This window comes from Bos grunniens, chromosome 4, assembly GCF_055505025.1.
Source record: "Bos grunniens cultivar Pamir isolate PY7600 chromosome 4, Bosgru_T2T1.0, whole genome shotgun sequence".
Taxonomy (NCBI): domain Eukaryota; kingdom Metazoa; phylum Chordata; class Mammalia; order Artiodactyla; family Bovidae; genus Bos; species Bos grunniens.
This window is the reverse complement of record NC_141168.1, coordinates 103,821,249-103,845,131: the sequence shown is the minus strand read 5'-3', so window position 1 is coordinate 103,845,131 and position 23,883 is coordinate 103,821,249. Positions and strand designations below refer to the sequence as shown.

The following is a 23,883-nucleotide window of genomic DNA, read 5'->3' as shown; positions in this document are numbered from 1 at the left end:
GCAGGCTCTTTACTGACTCACTAGGGGATCCCTTCTTGAATCTTCCAATCCACAAATTGAGGGAGTCTGTTGCATCTTTGGTCAGCTCTGAAGATTAGATTATTCATTCTTCATTCTGAATCATCCATTCAGTTAGCACAGGTTGTGCACCGTAAGGCCTCGTGCTAGGGCATTAAGGTATACTGGTGATGAAAATGAATGTGGCTTCTGCCTTCCAAGGGTGACCAGAAAGTGCATGCCTTCAATAAGCAGACATTCATTTCCATGCAATATTTATCTAGTGATCCTAGTTCTACCTCTTTCAGTACCACAAAAATTATAGAGAATCTCTCTTGCTCAAAATAATCTTCAAATTTTGGAAGACAGTTATCATGCTTCCTCTGGGTTTGTACCAGACAAAGTGTCCTCTCTCCCTTCAGTATTTTCTAAAATATAAAGTTTTGGTTTTCCTCTAAATCCTGATTGTCTTGCTTTTTTTTCATTTTCTTCTTGGGGTATGCAGTTCAGAATAATTTTAACCGCTACTATGTACCTAGCTGTGTGACACTCTTTCACAAAGTGTTTATTTTTGATAACCCCAAAAGCTGATGTTGTTACCTTGATGAGAAACTGATACCTTGGTTAACAACATTAATTCAATTACAGGTGGGTTTATCGAGGAACTACTTTGTACCAGACTGCTTCAAAGTTGTGGGGATAAAACAGTGAATAAATCAGATTAAGTCCCTGACTAACGGAGGTTATTATTCTAGAGCAGGGGTGGCAAACTATCAGCCTTGGGCCAAATCTAGTACTCGCTACCTGTTTTTGTAAATAAAGTTTTATTGGAACACGATATTGCCAATGGCTCCTTTCTTCTATAATAGCAGGGTTGAGAAGTTGTGACAGAAATCCACATGGCCCACAAAGCCAAAAATATTTACTATCTGGCCTTTTATAGTAAAAGTTTTCTTACCCATGTTCTAGGGAGATTGAGAGTGGGGGGGGGGGGTTGGGGGTGGTGATCAGGCATCGAGGGAGATAGAAAAAATAAATAATCATATGTCAGATGCTGATGGATACAGTGGAGAAGAATGAAACAGGGAAAGGGAGACAGATGGTGAGAGCAGAACCAGCGCGGTGTGCAGTGTGATGAAATTGAGGATGAGAGAGGAGCTCTTGGAAATGGTAACCTGAGAGTAAAGACCTGGAGGCACTGCAGGAGGAAACAGAGAGGCCATGGAGGAGGAAGACATTCCGGCCAGAGGGAGCTGAGGCGCGAGAGAGCGTCCCTGCTGGAGACAAGAGGCTGAGGGAGGAGGAAAGCCAAGAGGCTGAGGCAGGAGGAAAGCGGGAGACAGGCGCACACGGAGGTGGCTCAGGGCCGGTGCGCGGTGGGGACGGTTCACTTCTCCTCTGCTGCCGATGTGGAAGTCATGAGAAGGCTGGAGCACAGGAGCTAGGTGTGGGGACCATAGTGTAAAGGATTGTTCTGGCCGCTGAGCGGAGGACAGTCTGAGGAAGCGCAAGAGCAGAGGCAGTCAGTGGGTCACGGTGGCTCGGCCACAGCCGCACAGAGGCAGGGGCCGCGCGGGACTGAGGCCCCGGGTCTGCCTGACCGCAGAGTCCAGGCTCCGTCAAACAGAGATTCTAACCACGTAACCTGGGGCTGTAGTCCTGGGTCGGCCAGACAGCATTTACCTGCCAGAGATCTGACTTCATCGTGGATTCTCTGTGTCTGGTCGGGAGAACTGGGTGACTAATACATGAATCCACAGTACTAAGATAATTGAAGGGTTAGATAAAAACTGTTGGCTTGTGAGATCTTTTGAGTCAGAGCAAGGACACTCGTGAGCATCTAGTTAAAGCTTTGAAGCACACTTTCTAGGGGAAAAAAAGCGACATATATACACATCCATAATATTGTGCACACATTTTTAGGGTGTTTACTACCTTTGCCTCTAGCATTTAATATTGAGGACTGATTGCTTTCCTATCTAAATCAGAGCACTGGCTATAAAGTGAGAATTTGAGGTTGAGCGAGAAGGGGTGATGTCACTTTACTGAGTGAGTAGGGAGATATGAAAGATATGTAAAAGATGCCATATGACCCTTATGGCATCTTTTAAGTCACATGGAGCAAGTCACCTGTAGAAAAGGACTGTGTTAGCCTGGATGTATCTCCTATTGTCCTGACATAAAATGATATATTTACTCATCATTTTTCAAAACATAAATGTATTAATTTTATAAAATATTATAAATTTTCCTGGATACAAAGCAAATGTGCCTTTTGAAATATTTTTTTTTTAAGTTGCATTCAAGGTGATGTCACATCTTTCCTTGAGCATCAAATGCCTTTGTATATTTCTGTTCCCACTTATATTTTGTAAGTGAAGAAGCTGAAGTAGTTTTACAGGGAACCTAGATTCTTCTCCATTCATTGACTTGACTGAAAATGGGGGAAAAATGGTCATTCAGGCTGAAATGATGGGCTTTCTCCTTTGTTACCTGACCAGAGTTTCATAGAAATGTTGGCTTTTCCATGTGCTGACTAAGCTAGTTTATTAGCCTGGCATGCATCTGGATTTGAAAGATCCAGACTGCAATTCTATTTCCTAAGACAATAGGAAATAGGCTTTTTATCTGACTCAGTCCTAGCTCTTCTTATCTAGAAGCAAAGACATTTTTTCTGGTTGTTGGATTACTTCGATAAAGAGATTTGAGAAAGAGAAAACCAGAACAAGAATAATGGGATATTTTCTCAAGGCACATGTAAACACCATCTCATTTTCATGTAATTTCAAGTAGAATACGATTTTTTTTCCCCCTTAGTTGGAATTATTCTGTGATATACTTAACATATTTGACATTTGGAATGGATCAATTTTTAAATATCACCTTTTTTAAACATAAGACAAAAATATTTTAAGTAATAGTCATGACATAAAATTAGAGATCCATAGCTTTAATCCATAAGGGTAGTGCCTAAAACATTACATCCAAGTGATCTTGTGTCCAGCTATTGGTTTAAGATGATTCCTGGTTGCTTGATGCTGATCTTAATACAATTCTGCCTCAAGGACGTTGCCACACCTGTGAATCTTTCACACAAGGTAGTTTTTTGAGCAATAAAAAGAATAGGTCTGGGACTTTGTTACACTTATAGAATAGGTCATATGAATAGTTTTGTATTTGCTTGCTACTGACTATTTATTTAACAAATGTCTATTTGTGTGGCATAATTTGATCTGAGAAATGCTATAGTATAATTTGGTAGCAAGATTGTGGGAGAGTAGTCGTCACCCACCATAATCTTCTTCTGTGACCACGATTTCTAATAACAAGAACCTGAGAGTGTTCTCAACAAATTTTGTTTGTTATTTCATGAAAATTGTGTATTCAGTGGTTATCGTTTTTTCTCTCATATTTCCTTGGCTGTATCTGTAAACACAGCATTTATATGAGTAGATCTTCCACTTTGAAATGCTAAAATGAATAAATTATTAAGTCACTCACCATTTGTCAAAAACAGGGTCAATCTTATAATGGCCTTGGTTTGCTAGGAAGCGATGGTGAGTAGGATAGGGGTTTAATCTATTAAAATGAACCCCAAAAGAGTGAAAGACTTCAAATTCAACAAAAATGACAAGAGCCCTTCAGCAATTTAAAAGTCCTAACAGACAAGAATGACAATACCTTGATTATAAGATTGCAAAATCAAGCTCTGAAGTCTTCCTGTTTCCTTTTATTTGGGGTGTGTGAATGCCTTTGTAAGAAATTGGTTTGGTGAGGATACAGCAATATGTGGAAAACACGAGGTGGCGCTAGAGGACCATGATAATTGACCACAATTAGTGCCCTTTACAGATCACACCACTGTCAGCATCAAGAGGAGTGCGAAATTTTACAAGAAAGATGATGCAAATGGTCAGATTTCTTTCTCTCCTGACTATGGCTTAGCTCACTAAAAATCCAAGTGCAGTTCTGTCATGAGTGAAATAGAGTGTATGAAGTGCTTCCTGGGCATTAACTTTTCAAAACCTGCATTGTAGAAACAATGGTCCTTTGTTTGCATGCTTCCATTTTCAAATTTTGTTGATCCTCAAAGTCATGGTCTTAGTTTGGCTACCAGTCACCAACTCACTGCAAACCATTCACAGGAAAATTCCACTTGATTGTCACCTTTCTGATGACTGATAGCTTCCTTTCCTTATTTTGTGCAGGTTTTTTTTTTTTTTTTAATTTAAAGGGTCACTGTAAATCTTGGAGCACAGCAGAGCATATGATGAAAGGTGAAGGCTGTTCCTTCATCCTCCATTTGCCCATGTTGTTAAAAAAAAAAAAAAGAATGAAAAATGTCTGCCGCATAAGCTGATCTCATGTTTCATCTTGACTCTTCAACAGGAAAATCTATTTCATAATCATTTCATTGAGAGTTATTATGTCTATTTTCATTGAAAGGTATCCACTTTCTGGAAGTCAATTAAGATTTGGCAAAAGAAAAAAATAGTACACAGAGTTAATCATCATTACATTTCTCTTCTTCTTTTGAAAATGATAAAAGAAAACATATACCTAGTTTTCCAGTCAGTTTATTTGTCAAATTCTTCTGCAACATTTTGGAAAGTTGTATCTTATTAATGAATTCTGAAACCTAAGATACAGGTAGAAATAGTAAACATGAGATTTAAAATATAAAAGTACATAGTCTAAAGATGAAATAATATCTTAGTATCCTAGTCAAATAGAATATCAGTTTCACAAAATCAACATATATCTAATATACTTCATCTTATTTTGAATTGTAGAAGCTAAAATCTAATATCTCTATATTTCAGATTCACAGTTTACCACAATATAATATGAGAAAAATAATTACTAATATACAGTTAAATTTAAGTTAAATTGTTCCAATTTTATATTTCTTTATCAAAAATAATTTTAAAATTAAAAATTCAGTCTTGGATTTTATTAAAAGTTAGCACTTGTTAAGAAATATTGTATATCCTTTATACGTGGAATCTAAAAAGAAATGAGCTTATGTACAAAACAGAAGCAGACTCACAGACTTTGAGAATGAGCTTATGGTTTCTGGGGGGGAAGAAATGGGAGAAAGGGACAATTAGGGAGTTTGGGATGAACATGTACAGAGCACTATATTTAAAATAGATAACCAACAAGGACCTGTTGTATAGCACATGGAACTCTGCTCATTGTTACATGGCAACCTGGATGAGAGGGGAGTCTGGGGGAGAATGGATACGTGTATATTTATGGCAGAGTCCCTTTGCTGTTCACCTGAAACTCACAATGTTGTCTGTTAATTGGCTATATCCCAATTCAAAATAAAAAGTTTTTAAAAAATTAGCACTCCTTAGAAGATCTCAATGTAACTTCAAATTTTGGGACAGATGATGACTTTAGGATATAAACTACAGAGCGAGGGCCACTTGGGTAGACACTTGGGATGCTGAGTGAACTCCTTAACTGCCTTAGCAAGTTGCTCCATCTCATCAGAGAATATATTTCCATCATAGCATCATATGTTGCTGTTAACTTTCCCTTCTCTTTTTTTTCCTTAGAGCCCATGACCAAAGGTAAAGTGAGTAAGATTGCCAGACTTTTGTTGCTAACCTTGAAGGTTCAATAATATTGGAATAGTTGTTAGTAATTATTCACTCAGATCTCTAATGGAGCCCCAGTGACCTTAGAGGGTTAAGAAAGCTCTCAAAATTCCTAAGAGTTCCCATACTTGGGAAGTAAACAGAACATTTAAAAAATAAATTTGAAGTACACAGTTCATATTAGGTTCAGAAAGCACTTGCCTAATAAACTAGTCTTTGATTGTTCTCTTAAGATTAGAAATCTGAGAGGAAGGTCTTGTGGCAAAAAGAAGTCCATTCCAAAGAGGAAATGTATTCCCAGAGAACATTTTAATCCTGAGTTTCAGAAACTCAGACTTGTAAATCATTACTGTTTGAGTCAATGGTAGTTTAATAAGCTTTCAAGATGGAAAAGATGAAAAGCAGGAAGTTGTTAAAGAACTGTTTTGTTGATATTTTGTTAAGTTAAATGGTCAAACCCACTGTAAGACTAGTGGTTCATATGTTATTAAAGAAGAAAAAATAGAATTAAAGAATTGTAATTTCACTGAAAAACATTCAGCAAAACATCTTCGATTCTAAATGAAAAACCTTGGAAAACAACTTTGAATTAAGTTTCAGGTGGCTTTATATTTTTATTTAGGAATCTACATGGTGGAAAGAGGGAAGGACTGGATTCTAAAGTCAGAGATTCAGGTTCCATGTCTTGGAATATCCTTGGGCAGGTCAGCCTCTTTAAGATTACTGCATCATAGTCTTATAAAATATTTATTACCCATATCCTATGGGTCTTAAAAGCTTAAAGAAGATATGATATATAAAATAACTGTGCAGTGTACATCCTTTTCATCCATCCTTCCAGCCATTGTTTACCTACTCATTCTACCATATATTAATCCTTCATAAAGTGTCTTCTTGTGTGGCTCTATTTTGTTTCTCATTGATCCCAAAAGTGCCATTTAATCAATAGAATAAACAATGCTAAGCTTGGTCTTAAGATATATTTTTAAGTGGAAGGTATATAAAAATAGAATTTTTGAATCCAGTAGTTCAAGACACATCATGATGTTGAGGTACAGATGATAAGCCTAAAATCTGGTGTAACTATATATTAAAGCAAAGCATGCTGAAAGCTCAGATTAGGGTTCTTTCTTGTTTTTTTTTTTCCACAGGAGAAAAGCCCTTGGGGTGGAGCAGGAATTTCCAGACAAGGGTAATATTATAGCTAAACTGGTCTGTAAAAATAATTCTTCTTTTTAGGATATGGTCAATAAACTGAAATAGACTGAAACAGAGGATATTATAAGAAAATGCTAAAAGATACATTTTGGGTAGAAACATTTCATGAAGGTCTGGAAAGGACAAAATGAGTAGAAATTGGACCTACAGTCTTCTTAAAATTATTATCAGGCAGAAGAGCTGGAAAAGAAGGCAGAGAATGCCATTGGGGAGATACTTATTTAGTTCATCATGTATTTTCTAATACTCACTGTAGGCACAGAAGTGTGCAGAGTTCTGAGGAGGGTGGTGTTGTGGTTGTAAAAGGAGATATTGATTCTCTCCACTAAGAGCTTCCAAATTAGAGAGGAAGAAGACATAAACATAGTGAGGAGTTAAGTATCACTGAGGGTGAGACATGACAAATATGACAAAATGAGCAGGCTGGTAGTGCTGGTACAGACTCAGGAAGAAGGACATTCAGAGGGATGAGAGAGTGTCTTGCAAGAGTGGGCCGTACTCACTAGGTACACTCCTTTGCTTTACATTTCTTTGTTGAAACTACTCCACTCAGCCTTCCCCTCACCCACCCACTGAAACTGCTCTCATCAAGGTCACCAGAGATTTCCATATTTCTAAATTCAATGGCCATTTCTAATCTTCCTGATGTAACAAAGCACTTGATCGAGTTGCCTATTTCTCTTTCTGGGCTCCCTCCTACATCACTGAGTGCTCCCTCTCAGCCTCCTTCCCTGGAGCCCTCCCTGCCCCCAGGCCTGACCTCTCAACAATGAATGCTCAAGGGCTCTTTTCCTCCTCACCTACACAGATTCCCTTGATGAGCTCATGTATTTAAGTACCTTTTATATGCTGGTAACATCTAAATAATATCTGAATTTATATTTTCAGCCCAAGCCATTTCTCCTGAATTCTGGATTCATAATACTCAATATATCCACATGGATGTCTAATATATATCTTAAACATCATGTTAGTGTTAGTGTTTGGAGAAGACAATGGCACCCCATTCCAATACTCTTGCCTGGAAAATCCCATAGATGGAGGAGCCTGGTAGGCTGCAGTCCTTGGGGTAGCTAGGAGTCAAACACAACTGAACCACTTCACTTTCCCTTTTCACTTTCATGCATTGGAGAAGGAAATGGCAACCCACTCCAGTGTTCTTGCCTGGAGAATCCCAGGGACGAGGGAGCCTGGTGGGCTGCCGTCTATGGGGTCACATAGAGTCGGACATGACTGAAGCGACTTAGCAGCAGGAGCAGCAGCAGCAGTGTTAGTGTTAGTCACTCAGTTGTCCCTGACTTTTTGAGACCCCATGGACTGCAGCCCATCAGGCTCCTCTGTCCATGAGATTTTCCAGGCAAGGATACTGCAGTGGGTTGCCATTTCCTTCTCCAACAACATGTTAACATGTCTCAAAATCAGCGGTCAGTTTTTCTTCTCCTTCTCCCTTGCTTTGTTCTCTCACTGTCTTCTTCATATTAATCAGGATACTGAGGGTAAAAACCTTCCCGAACTGTTCTTCCCCATTCTGCTCTTTCTCCTATTAAAGGTGTTTTTGACTTGGTATCTAGAATAATCTAGTTAAAAGGTGAGTCAGACATGTCACTCCTTAGCTCAGTGTAAGAGCCTCCTGTAAGGACTTATGAAGTCAGATTCCTCGAGTGCCCTTCACACGCTGTGCAAGTCTGTCACCTCTGACCTCATCTCTTTGCCATCTCTTCCTGGCTCATTCTTCCCCAGACACACTGGCATTCTTGCTGTTCCTCTAATATATGAGGTTGTACTTCTTTCTCAGCTTTTTCACTTGCCTTTCCTTATGCCCAGGAAGCTCTTACTCCAAATGTCTTCATGGCTTACTCCTTCACTGCCTTCAATCTTTACTCAATTGTCATTGTTTCATGAGGCTTTGACAGTCCTTAATTGCTCCCACAAGAGGTTCAGATGTCATCCTGTGTGATAGGATTTTTAAATTCCAATTTATTACCGTGTAGAGTAAGGTTTCTTAAAGTGCATTCTTTTGACAGTGTTCATCAGTATTTCCTGGATGCTGTTAAAATGCATCGTTTTCAGGGTCAAAGCCCAGACCAATAAATTGTAATTGAAAGTGAGGCCTGTAAAGCAGATTTTAATAACCTTTCCCAGGTGAACATTAAACAAACTAAGGTTTGGAAACTACTGTCTTAGAGTATGCTGGACAGTCTCTAGCTCTAGGATTGCTGAAGAGTCTTTAGGTATGGTTCTAAGCATTATCTGCCAGTCTCAACCAGAGAAGCTTTGAGTTTTTATTTTACTTACTATGTGTCTAAGTGAGGATTCTCTTGAAAAAAAAAATAAAAGGTTTATTGGAAAAAAAGTAAATGGATACATAAAATAGCCCTCTATAGATATAGGAAAGTAAAAGAAGCTTTATTTATTTTTGGTGTGCAATGGAGTAACAGAGCAAATGTGTTATTTAAGAAATAATCTGGAGGTGGTATAATAAATTTAATCTATGCATCAGGCAAATATTTATTAAGCATCTATTAGGTGTTTGGCACCGTATTAGGTGCTAGAAGTACAGAGGTGAATAAGACATAGTTCCTACCATCCTGGTTCTCACAGCAGTGAGATTAATGGGAGTTGGGAAAGACTATATAGCCAGGGAAAGTATTTTATAAGGTAGCTGTCTGGATATGACATGATGAAGACCTGATCTAGAGTAGTCATAAGGAGGTGGATGAAAGAGATATTCCAAAGGGAGATATGGTGGGATAATGTGACTAATCTATGAGATATACACAGAAACAATGAGAGCTAATTCTGAGGTTTAAAGGCTGTGTGAAAGGCAAGTTGTGGTGCTACTAATGAAATTAGAGTAACTGTAAATAGGACTTTGTGTGTGTGTGCTGGGAGGGTGTTGGTCAGTTTGAAAAGTGAAAGTGAAGTCGATTAGTCGTTTCAGACTCTTCGAGACCCCATGGACTGTAGCCTACAAGGCTCCTCCCTCCATGGGATTCTCCAGGCAAGAGTACTGGAGTGGGTTGCCATTTCCTTCTCCAAGGGATCTTCCCAATCCAGGGATCGAACCCGGGTCTCCTGTATTCCAGGCAGACGCTTTAGCCTCTGAGCCACCAAGCCCACTTCCCTGGTCAGTTTACTCTTGAATTAATACATTGAGTGCCAGATAACAGTAGGACATTTGAGTGACAATACTCTCTGGTAGTGGAAGATCTTAGGCTGTAGTTTAGGTTCAAAGGGGAGGAAGGCTTGAAATAGAAAATTGATAGTTTTTAGAGAGCTAGAGGAACCAGTGTAGGAGACAAAAGGAACAGTCAGAGAGGCTGGAAAGAAACCTGGAAAGGATGGTTTTGTCATTTAGATATTGCCATTCAAATGCCCTACTGTTGTCTGGCACTCTCTGTGTAAGAGTAATCTTATCAATACTCCCAATGCCCTCCCAGCATACTCACAAAATCCTATTCACAGTTACTCTAATTTCATTAGTAGAACCCAAGTTTTCTTTGCACACAGCCTTTAAACCTCATATGATTTTGTAAAGAACTGATGATATAAAAATTGAGGAAGGCTATTGAAGTAACTCTACAGGTTACTTTATGTATTTATTTTTTTTTTACAGGTTACTTTAGAGTCCTATCAATGGAGGGATGAAAATATGATTCGAGTACTTAATGAGACCTCAGAGATCATAAACCAGGAACCACAGGTGTCTATGGTATTGGGAATGTAACTGTGATAAGAAAGTGTTAGTGTTTTTTTTTTTTTTCTTGACCATGGGCCACACAGTTCTCCTTTCCACCAAAAAGATTCATTCAGAAGCACAGAATCATAAAGCCTAGAGTCCTCTTATTGTTAATGGGTCCAAATCCCATTCACCAGATCCAGAGTTGGTGGTAGTTGTGATCATGGTGTTCACGTTCCTTTCTTGAGCTCCCCTCTCTCTGTCACCTTCCCTCTTTTACCTGGTGCTGAAGGTGGAGGGGTAATGCAGGGTCTGATGGTACTAGAATGTAATACGGATTTGCACTGCACTTATGCAGGATGAAACTAGAATTTAGCGACATCTGGGGGCTTTTTGGTATCATGTCCTTCTTGGCCCTGGAAATGAGAAGAGTTACTGAATGTGAAGGGTCAGTCGTAGAGTAATCCATTCAGGCTAAATTTCTCATTTAGCCCCTAATTCTGAGAAGAGTATTTGCAGGTGTTTGAGGGTGAGGGAGCTTCTTCTGACCTAAGCCTCCCACCCTGGTTCTGTTCTGTTTACTCATTTCACCAGGCTGGGATTTGCCTGAAACCTTTTCTAATTATGCACTATTTGAGTACTTCATAGATAAAGAGTTGCTACTGCAGAGCCTCTGATGTGCTTTCTTGCAAGAGGGACACTAGGCTGTTTTCCAGACACTGTGCTTTCCAAATGTGGCTCAAAGTTCAACTCAATCCAGTTCAAGGTAAGGCAAGGGGTACAAAAGTGAATGGCAGAGTCCAGTAGAGAAGACTTAAACAGCATGGTGTAAATGATTAATAACCAGTTTTGTGCTTGGATCTCTGAGAAAAGTGGAGCGGATGAAAGGTAATCTCTGAGCAGAGGTATGTAGGGAGATTAGGAGTTCACCTAGAGGTTGAATGGCTGGCTTAGTTGCTTCAGTTGTGTCCGACTCTTTGTGACCCTATGGACCATAGCCCGCCAGGCTCCTCTGTCCATGGGATTCTCCAGGCAAGAATACTGGAGGGGGTTGCTGTTTCCTCCTCTAGGGGATATTCCCAGCCCAAGGACTGAACCTGCATCTCTTTATGTCTGCTGCATTGGCAGGCAGGTTCTTTACCACTAGCATCGCCTGGGTTGAATTGAGAGAATTCAAAGCAAAGGGAAGAAGGTGCAGAGGCCCAGGTTGAGACTTACAGTTGGGTATCTGGAAGCTCTAAGGATCCTGTAACTGATGAATATAAAGTATATAGTCAAGCAGGGGCCAGGCAGGAGCTGAAGACAGATGAGTGGACAGGGGCCAGCTCAAAAGCAGACTTTTGTGCTGAGCTGAGGAGTCTGACTTGGTTCTGTAAGCAGTGGGAAGCTGTGAGGTTTAAATGGATCTGTAATGTGAACACATTTTTGCTGTAGCTTTGTAGTTCAGGTGGCATGGAGGAGGGCATCTGTATGGAGGCGGAAGCTCGAAAGAATGAGATCAATTAGAAGGCCACTGCCATAGACCAGGTGACTGATGATAGGAAACGGAGTCCGTAGTAGAAGCAGAAACAGAGGAGGAGAGACACAAGAGATAATTAGGTGAAAAATTGAGAGGTGCTGGTAATTTTATTTTTGATGTGTAGGAAACAAAAAGATGGCAAAAGACATCTGGTTCTTAGGTTTTCCAGTAAAGCAGCGGCGTCACCAAATAGTCAGCTTTGGCCATGATAATCCTGTACAACAAATAATCCCCAAATACTGATGGTTAAGCAGCAAACATTTATTTCTTACTTTTGAATCCTCAAGAGTCTATACATCAGCTTTGGTGGCTGTGATCCAGATCACAAATCAGAGTCTGGTCTGCTTAATGTGTTTATTCATTTTAGGACCCATCCTTCAGGACTGAAGGGTGCAGCTTTTACCTGCTATCTGCTGTTCTGGTGGCTAGAGGATCAGGTAGGAACATGCTGTACCTCCTGAAGAGTCTGATTAGGATTAAAAGGAATCCTAAGGAAGGATTTCCCAGGAAGTAAGGGAAAAAAGAAAGAAAGGAAAGAGAAAAAAAACCCAAAAAACTTGCACATATGGAGAGGTATATTCCTCCATTTCACTGTGAGGTCACTTGGCAAAGGGCGTGTATCTTAATTGTATTTAATCATATTATTAGTAGAGAACTCCAGAATCTATTCCACATCTAACAGGATACTCATGTAACATAGTGATATAATGTGTTCAGCTTAGGCATGTAATTCTAAGCATCTCTGCTGCTGCTGCTGCTAAGTCGCTTCAGTTGTGTCCGACTCTGTGCGACCCCAGAGATGGCAGCCCACCAGGCTCCCCGGTCCCTGGGATTCTCCAGGAAAGAACACTGGAGTTGGTTGCCATTTCCTTCTCCAATGCATGAAAGTGAAAAGTGAAAGTGAAGTCGCTCAGTCGTGTCCGACCCTCAGCGACCCCATGGACTGCAGCCCACCAGGCTTCTCTGTCCATGGGACTTTCCAGGCAAGAGTACTGGAGTGGGGTGCCATTGCCTTCCTAGTACATCTAAATGGAGATATACACAATTGAATAGTTGGGTCAAGAAAAATATCAGAGCTGGATTTATGAACCTGTTGGTCATTGAGTGTCAAGTAATAAATGAAACTGTGGAAATAAGAAGAATTGTCTAATCAGAGTGAAAAGAGAAAAAGAGAGTTACGGATGGAGCCCTGAGATGCACTGCATGTAGATAATCTGAGAAGAAGCTTCCCTGATGGCTTAGTTGGTAGAGTCTGCCTGCAATGTGGGAGACCTAGGTTCAGTCCCTGGGTGGGGAAGATCCCCTGGAGAAGGAAATGGCCACCCATGCCAGAATTCTTGCCTGGAGAATTCTGTGTACAGAGGAGCCTGGCGGGCTGCAGTCCATGGGGTCACAAAGAGTCAGACACAACTGAGTGACTAACACTTTCACTTTTAATCTGAGAAGGAATGGTTAGAGGATTAGTTGAAAAATTTGGAGAGAGAGTGGTGGTACTGAGGAGAGAAGAGACTTACAAGATGGAGGGAATGGGAATGAATGGTCCAAGGATGCTGAGATTTGTTTTAAGTTGGCCTCCACAGAGAACTGGTGTGAAGAGTGAGATCTTACCTAATCTGAGAGGTTTCCCTTTAAAACTAAATTGCAGATTGATGCTCACAGAATCACTAGGGAAGCAACAGATAATGTAAATAAAAGCCAGGGTATGGTCCCTAGCACTCAGTAAATGGTAGGCATTATAATCCTATTGAAACTATGGAGCTTGTTGCTGCCAGTTTCATACAGAATTTGATGTTAGACCATTTTGCTTTGAATTTTATCAAAAAGCATTTTATTATTAGACCCAGGAGAAGCAGAAAAATGTAACATGATGTGATTTTTATGGCATCACCTTGAAGTTAATTATGGTGAAATTCTGGTGTAGTTGTTTTCATTAATTTGATGTTAAAAAGGGAAACTGAGAGTTTTTGCATCCCTGAGATATCTCTTATTTAAAAGCTGTCCAATCCAAGGCATTCTTATCATTTTGATCTTAGGGCTGAAGGAACCATTTGTTCCCTGCCTGTATGAATCACCTTATTTTTAAGTTCTGTCTTTATATTGCCAAATCAGAAAGAAAGCTGAAAAAAACATATGTTTCAAAATATACATGTACTTTAGATTATGGAGATGAAATATGCACTTTTCAGAATTGCTTCTGATTTTCAGGTAACCACAGGGCTTGCAGGTTTTTTCCTCATAATTTCTTCCATCCCTACGTGGTTCAGAGTCCTGCTGTTCTTCCTGGCTGAAAGCATATGCTGTATTTCACTTTATTAACAGAACATTGGTTATCAAGTTCTTTATCTTTACTGATTCAGCTTTAGGGAACTGGCAATTAATAATCTCTGGAGGGCCCACCATGAAGAGTTTCAGTAATTAGATTATAATGCAAAGGTTTGCTTAGTCACAGTATTTTTTAAAATTTTAATTATGATTTTTGGGCGATGACCCCAATCTTCCCATCTTTTACAACCAACTGCCTTTTTAATGCTGATTTTCTGCAGTTTCTCTTATTGCGTTTATTCTCTTTTTAAAGTCCATGAGTATAATTAAAACTACCCTACCTTTGAGAACCTTGTGTCCTCACCTAGCAGAATAAATGAAATATGGATACAAAGACTGAGCATATAAATTACCTCTAAAAAAAAAATGCCTTCTACTTAAAGCTTTTTGATTCCCTTTATTTTTTTTTTTTAAATTCTAGAGCTTGATGGCTATTTTCTCTTTAGTCCAGTGATCTTGTTACTAAAGCATCCTTGTAAAGGTAATTTAGCACACATGCCTCATAGTTATTAGCCAAATTCTACTACATTCAAATATTAAATCACTTTGCAAATGATACTTCCTTCCTTTAGCAAAATAGCTTGGGGTGTGGAGGGGTCTAGGGGTGTTTAATTGTTCTGAGTGACATTCAGGAATTCTGCAAAAGTAGTGGAAATGACTTTGTGTCTTTTAAACAAATATTCATATGTATTATAAAGGTGCCACTCTCAGTATAGAGTCTTATAAATCAATGACATCAAAAACATGTGCAGAACAATTTATATGAAAAAATTGTGTAATTAATGCAATAGAGCTGACCTTTGACCTAGGAGAAAGGGTATGAGGATGAGGCAGAGAAGAAATGCCCCAAAAGGCCTTAAGCTCACAAACACACTAGACTTAAAATCTTTGAAATGCACTGAACAGAGTATATTCTTTTAAATTATTAATATCTTTGAAAACCATAATACATTATAAAATTGTTATTTGTGAAATAAATTTTGTAAACCTGCGATGGCTTCACATTTTATCATACAGAAACTGAATAAAGTTATTTTAGAACCGGAGGGCACTTCAGACTCCTCTAACCCTACTTCCTCATTATATAGGGGAGGGTTTTGAGGCCAGGCTTCCCAGCTGGTGCAGGGGTAAAGAATCTGCCCACAATGCAGGAGACCTGGGTTCAATCGCTGGGTGGGAAAGATCCCCAAAGAAGGGGATGGCAACCTACTCGAGTATTCTTGCCTGTAGAATTACATGGATAGAGCAGCCTGGTGGGCTACAGCCTATGGGGTCGCAAAGAGTGGAGCATGACAAGCGACTAACACTTTCACTACTTTGAGGCCAGGGGAATCTTCAAGTACTTCCCCGAGGTCATGCCACAGGTGAATACCAGGTCAAGGCAGATGGATAATGTATGCTTTTCAAGTTTTTAGCACTATTAGGGGAAAAAATAGGTACACTGGACTTACTATGTACAAAGTGATAAAATTTGGGTGATTTTATCACCTATAGCTGGGTGATTCATGACAACATATTTACTTGGATTTGGGTAAAAGATGATGGTATTCATGCATTTTTAAGACAGGTTCATTTTAGAGCAGAGTTTTATTGAACTAAAAGTTAATCTCTCTCTCTCCTCTCCCCAGCCCCAAGATAATTCAAACTTTCAACTCCTGTCTTCCTTCTCTCCCTCAGAAAAAGAGAATCATACAAATGAACCAAAACAAATCAACCAAAACAGCTAATTACAGTTAACAGGATTATCAGTTTATTTCAGATGAATTCTAATTTTAATTTGTTCTGGTTTTAATTATCAGGAAAATTGTTTAATATCACTGTTTCCTTTTTGAGGTCAGCCATTTTTGGGCTTCTAAAAATTCTTCTAAAAATATATTTCTTGCACATACATATATATTATTGCTTTATAATATTCATTTCAGATTGGATCAGATAGACTTGGGAAAAAGCCAAGGGCAGGGGACTGTGTTTTACTGTGGCTATAATTCAATCTGTTTATATGTATATTAGGTTGCATCACAGAAAATTTAGAGAATGATTTCTGAAAGGATTCTCAACATGACTAAAGTCTGAAAAAAAAAAAAAAAGGGAATGAATACTCTGTTCCTTAAGGATAGTCATACTTTTGTTCCATCTTTGTAAGGCTGATTGTGGATGAATTCTAAGAGTGCATTTTAGTATAGGATATGACTTTCAACAGAAGAGTGTACGCAGATCATGTTTTTAGTTCTTTTTAAAGCAAGTGGTAGGAGAGAAGGGTGAACCAGCCATCCTTGTCTCCCCTACCCTCACCCCCACCAATGTTATCTTATTAAAACTGGAGAGGTTTAACAGAAACAATAATAAGTTTTTCAGACCCTTAGCTTAGGGTCCTTTTCTGGTTGAGTACTATAGGAAATGAAGACTCCTACAAAGAGACAAAAAATGACAAACCACTGTGGTTTCATATCCCAGGCCAGGAGTCTTATAGGATCCATGAGAGCTGAATGTCAGGGCAGAAGGTCTCAGGTCATTACCATAAAAAGCTCTTTGGCACCCTGTGTCATAGAACAAAGTGTCAGGCCAGTCCCCATTACTAGGCGCCTGTGGTGCTTTTCTTAAATAATCAGTCCCATTCAGAAAGAGATTTTTAGGTCCTTCATCTTCAGTCTTTCTATTTCACAAGCAGTAATTTTTTAAGGCTAAATGGCCCTGGAGGCAGAATGTTTTTGAAGTAATGTTTAGAAAAAGAACTTATATCCCAAAGCTGACCTGATTCTTTCTCGTTTTCCTCAAAGGTCAGATGCAAGCTCAGTACTAAGGGCGCTGAACTTGAGCTGTGGACAGAGGCAGGCGGCATTCACTCCAGCTCCGCGTTCCAGCAGGGGAGGGCCTAGGAGCTAATAAACAGGTGGGAGTCAATTTTAGGATGGTTGCCAAATCCCAAAGGGGAAATCAGACAAAGCCTCCTTTGCCCTACTCTGACCCTACAGCCTCAAATATGGGTGCTTATTTTTCTTCTTTAAACTTTTTAAGAGCATGAAAAACCTAGTAAGTGAAGATAGCCAAGATAACATTGCAACCATGCTATATATAAATGTGTATCTTTTTCAAAAGTGCATTTTCAGAGTCCCAATTAGAAAATGTGCTTCACCACTTTACTCTGCATATGCCCCAATGAATTCCAAGAGGTCACAGAGGCAGTGTGCAACTTCCCAGAGTAGAAGAGCTTGCTCTTTAAAGAGCTATTTTTAGCTTGGAAGGGGGAGTGTAGGCCAGGAAGTGCCTGGCAGGTATGTCCTACAGCAGGGATCTAAACTACAGGCCTGATCTAAGCCTCCTGGTTTGCTCTAGGAAAGGGTAGTTCTGCTGATTGTCACTGCTATTTTGGGGGGGGGGAGGTGAGGGGTTACCAGCTTTCCCCAGGGGAACTCAACCTGTAGTCCTGGGAGACCTCTTGTGTAGAGGGTACACTGTGTCTGGGCCCTGACTGACCTGAGCGGGAACACTAGAGCCCGAGGCATGCAATAGCCACACTCCAGGAAATGACAATCCGAGACTCATTAAAAATCACGATTCCATTTTGATGTTCAATAACTAGGGTTCCTAAGGTAAATTTCAAACCAACACTTATATCCAGTTGTTATCCTTCAGAGTGCACCTTTCCAGGCCGGGCACTAGGGACGGGTAGGCTTGCAGAGGTAGCAGGCGAGGGAGGAGGAAGAAAAATGTCCCTGGCCGCACTTGGACTAGCAGACCGAGTCTGGACCCCTTGAGGAGGTGAGGTGCTGGCGGCCCCACTGGCAAGAGAGCGCCTGGTCCTAGGATGTCACCGGACATGGTGGAAGCTGGCCTGAAGGAGTGCGATGGACAGGGTGAAGGGGAGAAGATGAGGACAAGGTTTGAGAGGGAATGGCAAGGGTGAGGTAGAGACACATATACAGAAGAGGAGAGAGTCAGAAATCCTGAGAAAGACCCAGAAAGGAGTAGAAAGACACCGAGGGACAGGCATAGAGTACAAGAAAAACAGAGGAGATAGAAAAAATATTGAGTAGAGACAGCAAGGGAGATATGACGAAAAACAGTGACAGCGGGAGTCAGAGCAGAGTCGGAGCCCGGGAAATACTGGTTGAGGAAGAGGTATTAGCAGCGAGGGAAGTGGCAAACGCTCCAAGCTTCCTCCATCACCCACCTCCCCTCACAGACCACCCCCCACCCCTTCCTCTCGCTTGCCCAGCCCGCGACGAGGAGTGGAGCGCAAGGTCGCCCAGTCCTCTCGGCGGTGGCGCGCTGAATGGCTGGCGGTCCGCAGCGCCCGGGCCCCGGGGCTCCCAGCTACAGGTCCGCGGTGCCCCGCTTAGGCGCTCAGGGTGGGCCGGGCAGAGCTGCACCCTCCTGCGCCCATCCCCGCCCTCCGCACCGCCCCACGACGCTTCCCGCCACTCCTCCGGCAGTCGCAGTCCTCCTCAAGCCCCCCAGGGGGAAGGGGGCACTGCGGCCGCCAGAGACACCGTGAGAGCCACTTCTCCCAGCGGGCCCGGCCCGCCCAGAGCCTGGGAGCGGGATCTGTGTGCACGGGGTCCTAGTTGGTCTCCGAGGAGTCGTTCACCCACGTGCCGAGGTCATTGCCTGAGTCAGGAAGGTAGGCGAACCGAGCGGCGAACCTGCGGAGAAAGCACCGGGGCACCGGCGCCAAGAAGCCCCGCGCGCTCCAGAGCGTCCCCCAGCGGTCAGGCAGGACCGCGGCCAGAGCCCGCGACTCCGCTCCGGAGTGGCTTTCGGGCTTCTCCGTGTCGCGGGGAGAGGTGCAGCCGCGGATGACCCGGGATCCTACAGGCTCTGGCCGCCCCACCCCTTCCTCAGAAACTCCAACTGCTTGCGCCTGCTGTGTGGCATTTTTTTTTTTTTTCTTCCGAAAGGCCAGCGTCTTATCTCTCAAGTTCAAGTCCTGAGGACTTGCCCAGCCTCTTCCCTTGAAGTCACTTCTACCATCCTTCGGCAGCCTCGGGAAGCAGGGCTCCTTGGACTGCTCGTCCCAGAGCCAGCGCGGGCAGTCCCGTCCTCCCTCCGGTGCCTGCCGGAGCCCGGCGCATTCGCTTCGCACCCTCCCTCTCTTTCTCCCTCCCTTTCTCCCTTCCTCTCTTTCCTCCTCTACTTCCCCCTCCCTCTCTCGCCTCTTAAGTTTCCTGCACCGTGAATCCAACTGTGCCAAGCCTAGGCTCCCGCGGAACCAATCCTGAGCGCGACCCGGGCACTGGGACGCCGACTCCGCCGAGGGGACGAGGCAGCGGGACCCGTCCGCGCCCGAGCATGGAGATGAAGCGCCAGGGAGGGCATGTCCGGGGCGCCGGAGACGCCAGGCCCGAGTAGCTAGCTCCTCCATGGAGCCTTCCCAGAGCGGTCCCTGCTCGCTGTATTCGCCCCCAGTCCTGTGCGGTACGTACCCTTCGCTTTCACAGTCACAGATATGGGGGATATCTCGGGGTGGGGTGGTGGGGCAGCACGAAGGGGCGCCGAGGAGAGCCACTGGTTGGGAGACGGAGTGCGCCTGGCGGTGACCCTTACAGACCCGGGCAGGCTTCCGCTCTAGAAGTTAGCAACTGGCTGTGCCCCTTGCCTCGAAAAAAGTAGTACGTGTGTATGCGCGTGTTATCTCTGTGTGTACCCGGCGCTCGAATGGATAAACTGAGCCTGGCTTTCCTGTATGCAAAATTGCATTCCCTTTTCCCACCCCCGCCGCACCAAACGCGCGGAGATACCCAGCACCTAATCCTGGTCAGCTCTACCTACCCCGTCTTCTCCCCACGCCCCCCTCGCTCAGTCTCGCTCGCTCGCTCTCCCTCTCTCTTTCTCTCTCCTTCTCTCTCTGCTGGTGTGGATGTGTGTGAGCACTGCCAGGGCTGGCGAAGAACCAGCCGCCGCCTTTAGTCCGAGCCGCCCGGCCATCAAACGCGGGCAGGTCTCGCTGACAGAGAGGCTTGGGCTCTGAACCAGCCTGCACGCGGCTCTGTGTGCCCCGTCACCTCCCGGCTCCACCGCCCGCGAACTCGCACCCGAGGAGCGCAGGGTCCAAGGAACCCCTCCACCTCCAACCCTCCTGCCCGCCTGCCAGCGGACGACGGCGCGCTCTCGGGTTTCAGGCGCTGGATTTACTCGCTTTTGCATTTCTCCTGCCTCCCCCACCTCCGGGTTTTTTGGTCCACCCCTCGCGCCACGACCCCCTTTCCCTGCTTGGTCGCCAAGCCTAACCTTGCCCGCGTGGTCATGGGATGTCTAATTTCATTTGTATCTAGGCTGCTGAGAGCGCTCCTGGCTCTGTAAAGTGGATGTCAGGTGGATCTATGTTTGTGAAGGAACAAAGACTCAGCGAAGGCACCGCCGAGGAAGTTTGAGACGCGGGAGGATGCAGGCTGCGTGCTGGTACGTGCTTCTCCTCCTGCAGCCCACCGTCTACTTGGTAAGTCGCTGCCAATCCCGCGCCCCCTCGATCCCACCCTGGTCGCGAGGCCAGGCAACTGGGGGCGCGCGGGAGGAGGGTGAGACCGTCAGTTCAGCTGGAGCGGCGTTCCTAGCGACGGTGTTGGGACAACTTTGGCAAGCTGGTCTCCGGATCCCTGTGGGATTTTCTGGGGTTTCCTGCCCCGATACACCCTCTCCTGTGCCTGATTCTAAACCGCGTCCAGGGCGCCCTAGACACCCAGAAACCGAGGAGATAGCTGGACGGGATGCTTTATGGGGAGAGATGGCAAAGAGAAGGGGTGGAAGACAGGGAACTCTCAGTAGTTCATCCAGAGGCTTTGAAGGTAAATCCATCCGCCTAACCCGCAGCTTGGAGATGTGGCACGTAAAGAAGTGCGGGCAACTTTGTTGGGCTTGCGGGGTTCAGACGGGGCAAGTATAGCTGTCAGATAGGAAGACCACAAGCCTTCGGATAGAGTTAGGTCCGAGATACTCCAGCAAACATATAAAGGCTCCCTCTCCTTCTCCTCCCAGTCTCTCCTTTCCACTAGTACCCCAGTTCCAGTGCTGAGCCCCTTACTAGGGACTGGCAGACCATGTCACCAGGGAGCAAATACTGCCTAGTCCTCCCAGAGCCGAGTTTTCTGGGCTCTGGACTTGGCACACTGTTGGAACTGGGATTGTCATGGGGTGGGGGCTTAAAGGGAAGCACTCTGCCGTGGTGGTTGTGGATGGGTAGTTTGGTAGCTGTGGGCACCGCCTGGAGCCAAGACCCAGAGCGCAGTTTCTTGGGTCTGGCTTCAGGGAGGGCCAGGGACAATCTTATCCTGCTGGTGAAGTTGTGTGCCCAGAGCACGGAACTCCATAACCCACCTCCGGGCCGCAGGAGCACACGGAGGGCTCTATGTGTTCTGTCTGGGGGCAAGAAGCACTGGGGAGACCCGATGGGTTGGTAGTGAATGGAGTGAGTATTGCCATTCCTTAATCCCAAGGGCTTCAGAATCCACAATCCTGGGTGTAAAAGGGTTGCTATCCCTGCAATAGAGAGCGTTTCCCAGCCGTTGTCTTAGTGCCTGTGACTTCAGGGCTGCTAGTCGCGTGAACTCTCTGTATGCTAATGAGTGTGTAAGTATACGTGTGTGAATATGAATGTGAGGGTGTTTCAGCTTGAATCCAAGAACCTTCAGTGTATGTCTTTGCACCTTTATCGCCTGACCATGGCAGCTGCGGACGCCAGAGGGCGCTGCGCGTCAGTGTCCTCGCCTACAGGACACCTTGGGGTAAACAGGTGAAAGCTGGGGCAGCCAATCCTAAAGAACGGCCTTTCTGACTCCGTCACCGAAGTCTGTGACTTCCCCGGCTGGAACGCAGACAGAATGCAAAAAGTGTCCTTCCCATTTCTCATCTTCAATCCACCTTGCCCCCACCTGTGTCCAGTAAACCCTATGACATTGAGAGCTTAGAGATGCAGGGCAGAAAGTTTGGCCTAAGGAAACCCAGGAATTGCTTATTGAAAGAAAGGGGAGGGACCGCAAAGTGCAAGCGACCGAGGGGGAATATGAAGGATTCCCTCTACCACGGAAACCCTCCTGCCCCTCTCTCTGCATACCTTTACGCAAGACCTGAACCTCCGGACTGTTCCTCCGTCCTTGAAATGTGCTCACGAACGCACGGCAAAAGCTCGCGGCTGTGGTGCAGTTTATTGCTTGGAGCAAGTATTTCGATAGTCTGGAAAATAATCTATCAAAAGCAGAAGTGAAATCAATACGTTGTGTTAAATTTTAAATGTGTTTGTTGGCAGTTAAACCGTTTTCCACTCATTACAACATCAGTGCTGGATTTATTCTAATGCTCTGCGTTCTCAACAACAAGCGCATTAATTCTCCTTTAATTGTAAACTGGGAGCATTTGAAAACCATTCAGTGTGCAAATTATGCTGATTCAATTACCGTTTAGTTACAGACTTCATTACCTGAATGCCTTTTGGCAACACAGAGAAAGGAGACATTTTTTCCAGTTTCACTCAAAACCATACAAAATGTGAACAATAAAATAGAGAAGGCGATTTAGAAGTCCATTCTTTTTCTCTTGGATCTAAAGTTGTTTTGTGTTTCGGGGATTAGAAATCAGACACACCACGAAAAACAAAAGGCTGGTGGCTGTGACCCAAGGCAGTGTTTCCAGGGATTGTAGTCCCATGGTTATTTGTCGGTAAAATCCGGAGCTGTTTTCCTAGAGGAGCAAGAAGCTGATTTTCCCCTTGAAAATGAATTTAGAAGGGTGAATTGGGCAGTTAGAACAGGATGGCTTTAGGCAAGTAAATAAGTGGAAACCCTTGATTAAACCTCTAGGGCAATAAGGTGGACCAAGAAGTGGTCAAAGCTTCTCTCTCCATCTATTTTATTAAATAGCAGGTACAGTAACTGAATTTATCATTTGTTGGTAGTCACATCCCACAACAGCCCAGACCTCTGTAAGAAACTGCAATAGATGCCTTCAGGTTGTCGGGAAATGCTTCAAGTTACTCTCCAAAAAGTCAGGGGTGGCATAAACATGATTTTATTTTTCCCCTTGAATTGACACAATCCAGGGAGGAGTTTAATGAATAATTTTTTGTGTGTCTTTATGGACTCACACAAGTTCAGTGACAGGGGCACTGTTTGTACCTTGTCTCATAGCTGATATTACAGTGCACCTTTCTCTTTAAGACCCTCGAAACCCAGTTATATTTCCCAAGAAATAATCACACATTATGTTTGAGTAGTAGGATTTGTTTAGGTATCTCCTGTACAACAATATTTAGGCGTCTGCTTATATAGAGAGATATGCCTTAAATACTCCCAAATTTGGGGAGGTTTATTGAAAATGAAAAACAGTTCTCTAACCAGCAGCTCAGTGTTCTGTATTTAAGCCATGGTTCCATGCTTATATTTAGGTGAATGTTCTCAGAGTATGTTTCTTGGCCCAGGGTTCTTTGAATGCCTGTTCTAGGTTGAATATTTTGAGTCTTTTTGTGTTTTGAGAGATCAGTCTGTCCTGTTTCAAACTAGAAGCTTATTTTAGTACTACTGCAATGAGAAGTTAATTAGAAATGTATCTGC

The 23,883-nt window shown here is 43.3% G+C and overlaps 1 protein-coding gene across 1 annotated transcript in view; it reads left to right on the top strand.

The window, feature by feature from the left end:
* The first annotated feature begins 11,119 nt into the window (after positions 1-11,119).
* The window catches only part of NXPH1 (neurexophilin 1), a 374,390-nt gene continuing 361,626 nt past the window's right edge, over positions 11,120-23,883 (top strand). Inside the window, exons 1-4 of the mRNA XM_086397628.1 lie at positions 11,120-11,269; positions 17,122-17,234; positions 19,243-19,759; positions 20,617-20,780. Of these exons, the coding sequence (XP_086253754.1) occupies positions 20,727-20,780 (54 nt within the window). The 5' untranslated portion in view covers positions 11,120-11,269; positions 17,122-17,234; positions 19,243-19,759; positions 20,617-20,726. The remainder of the gene's footprint in view (positions 11,270-17,121; positions 17,235-19,242; positions 19,760-20,616; positions 20,781-23,883) is intronic.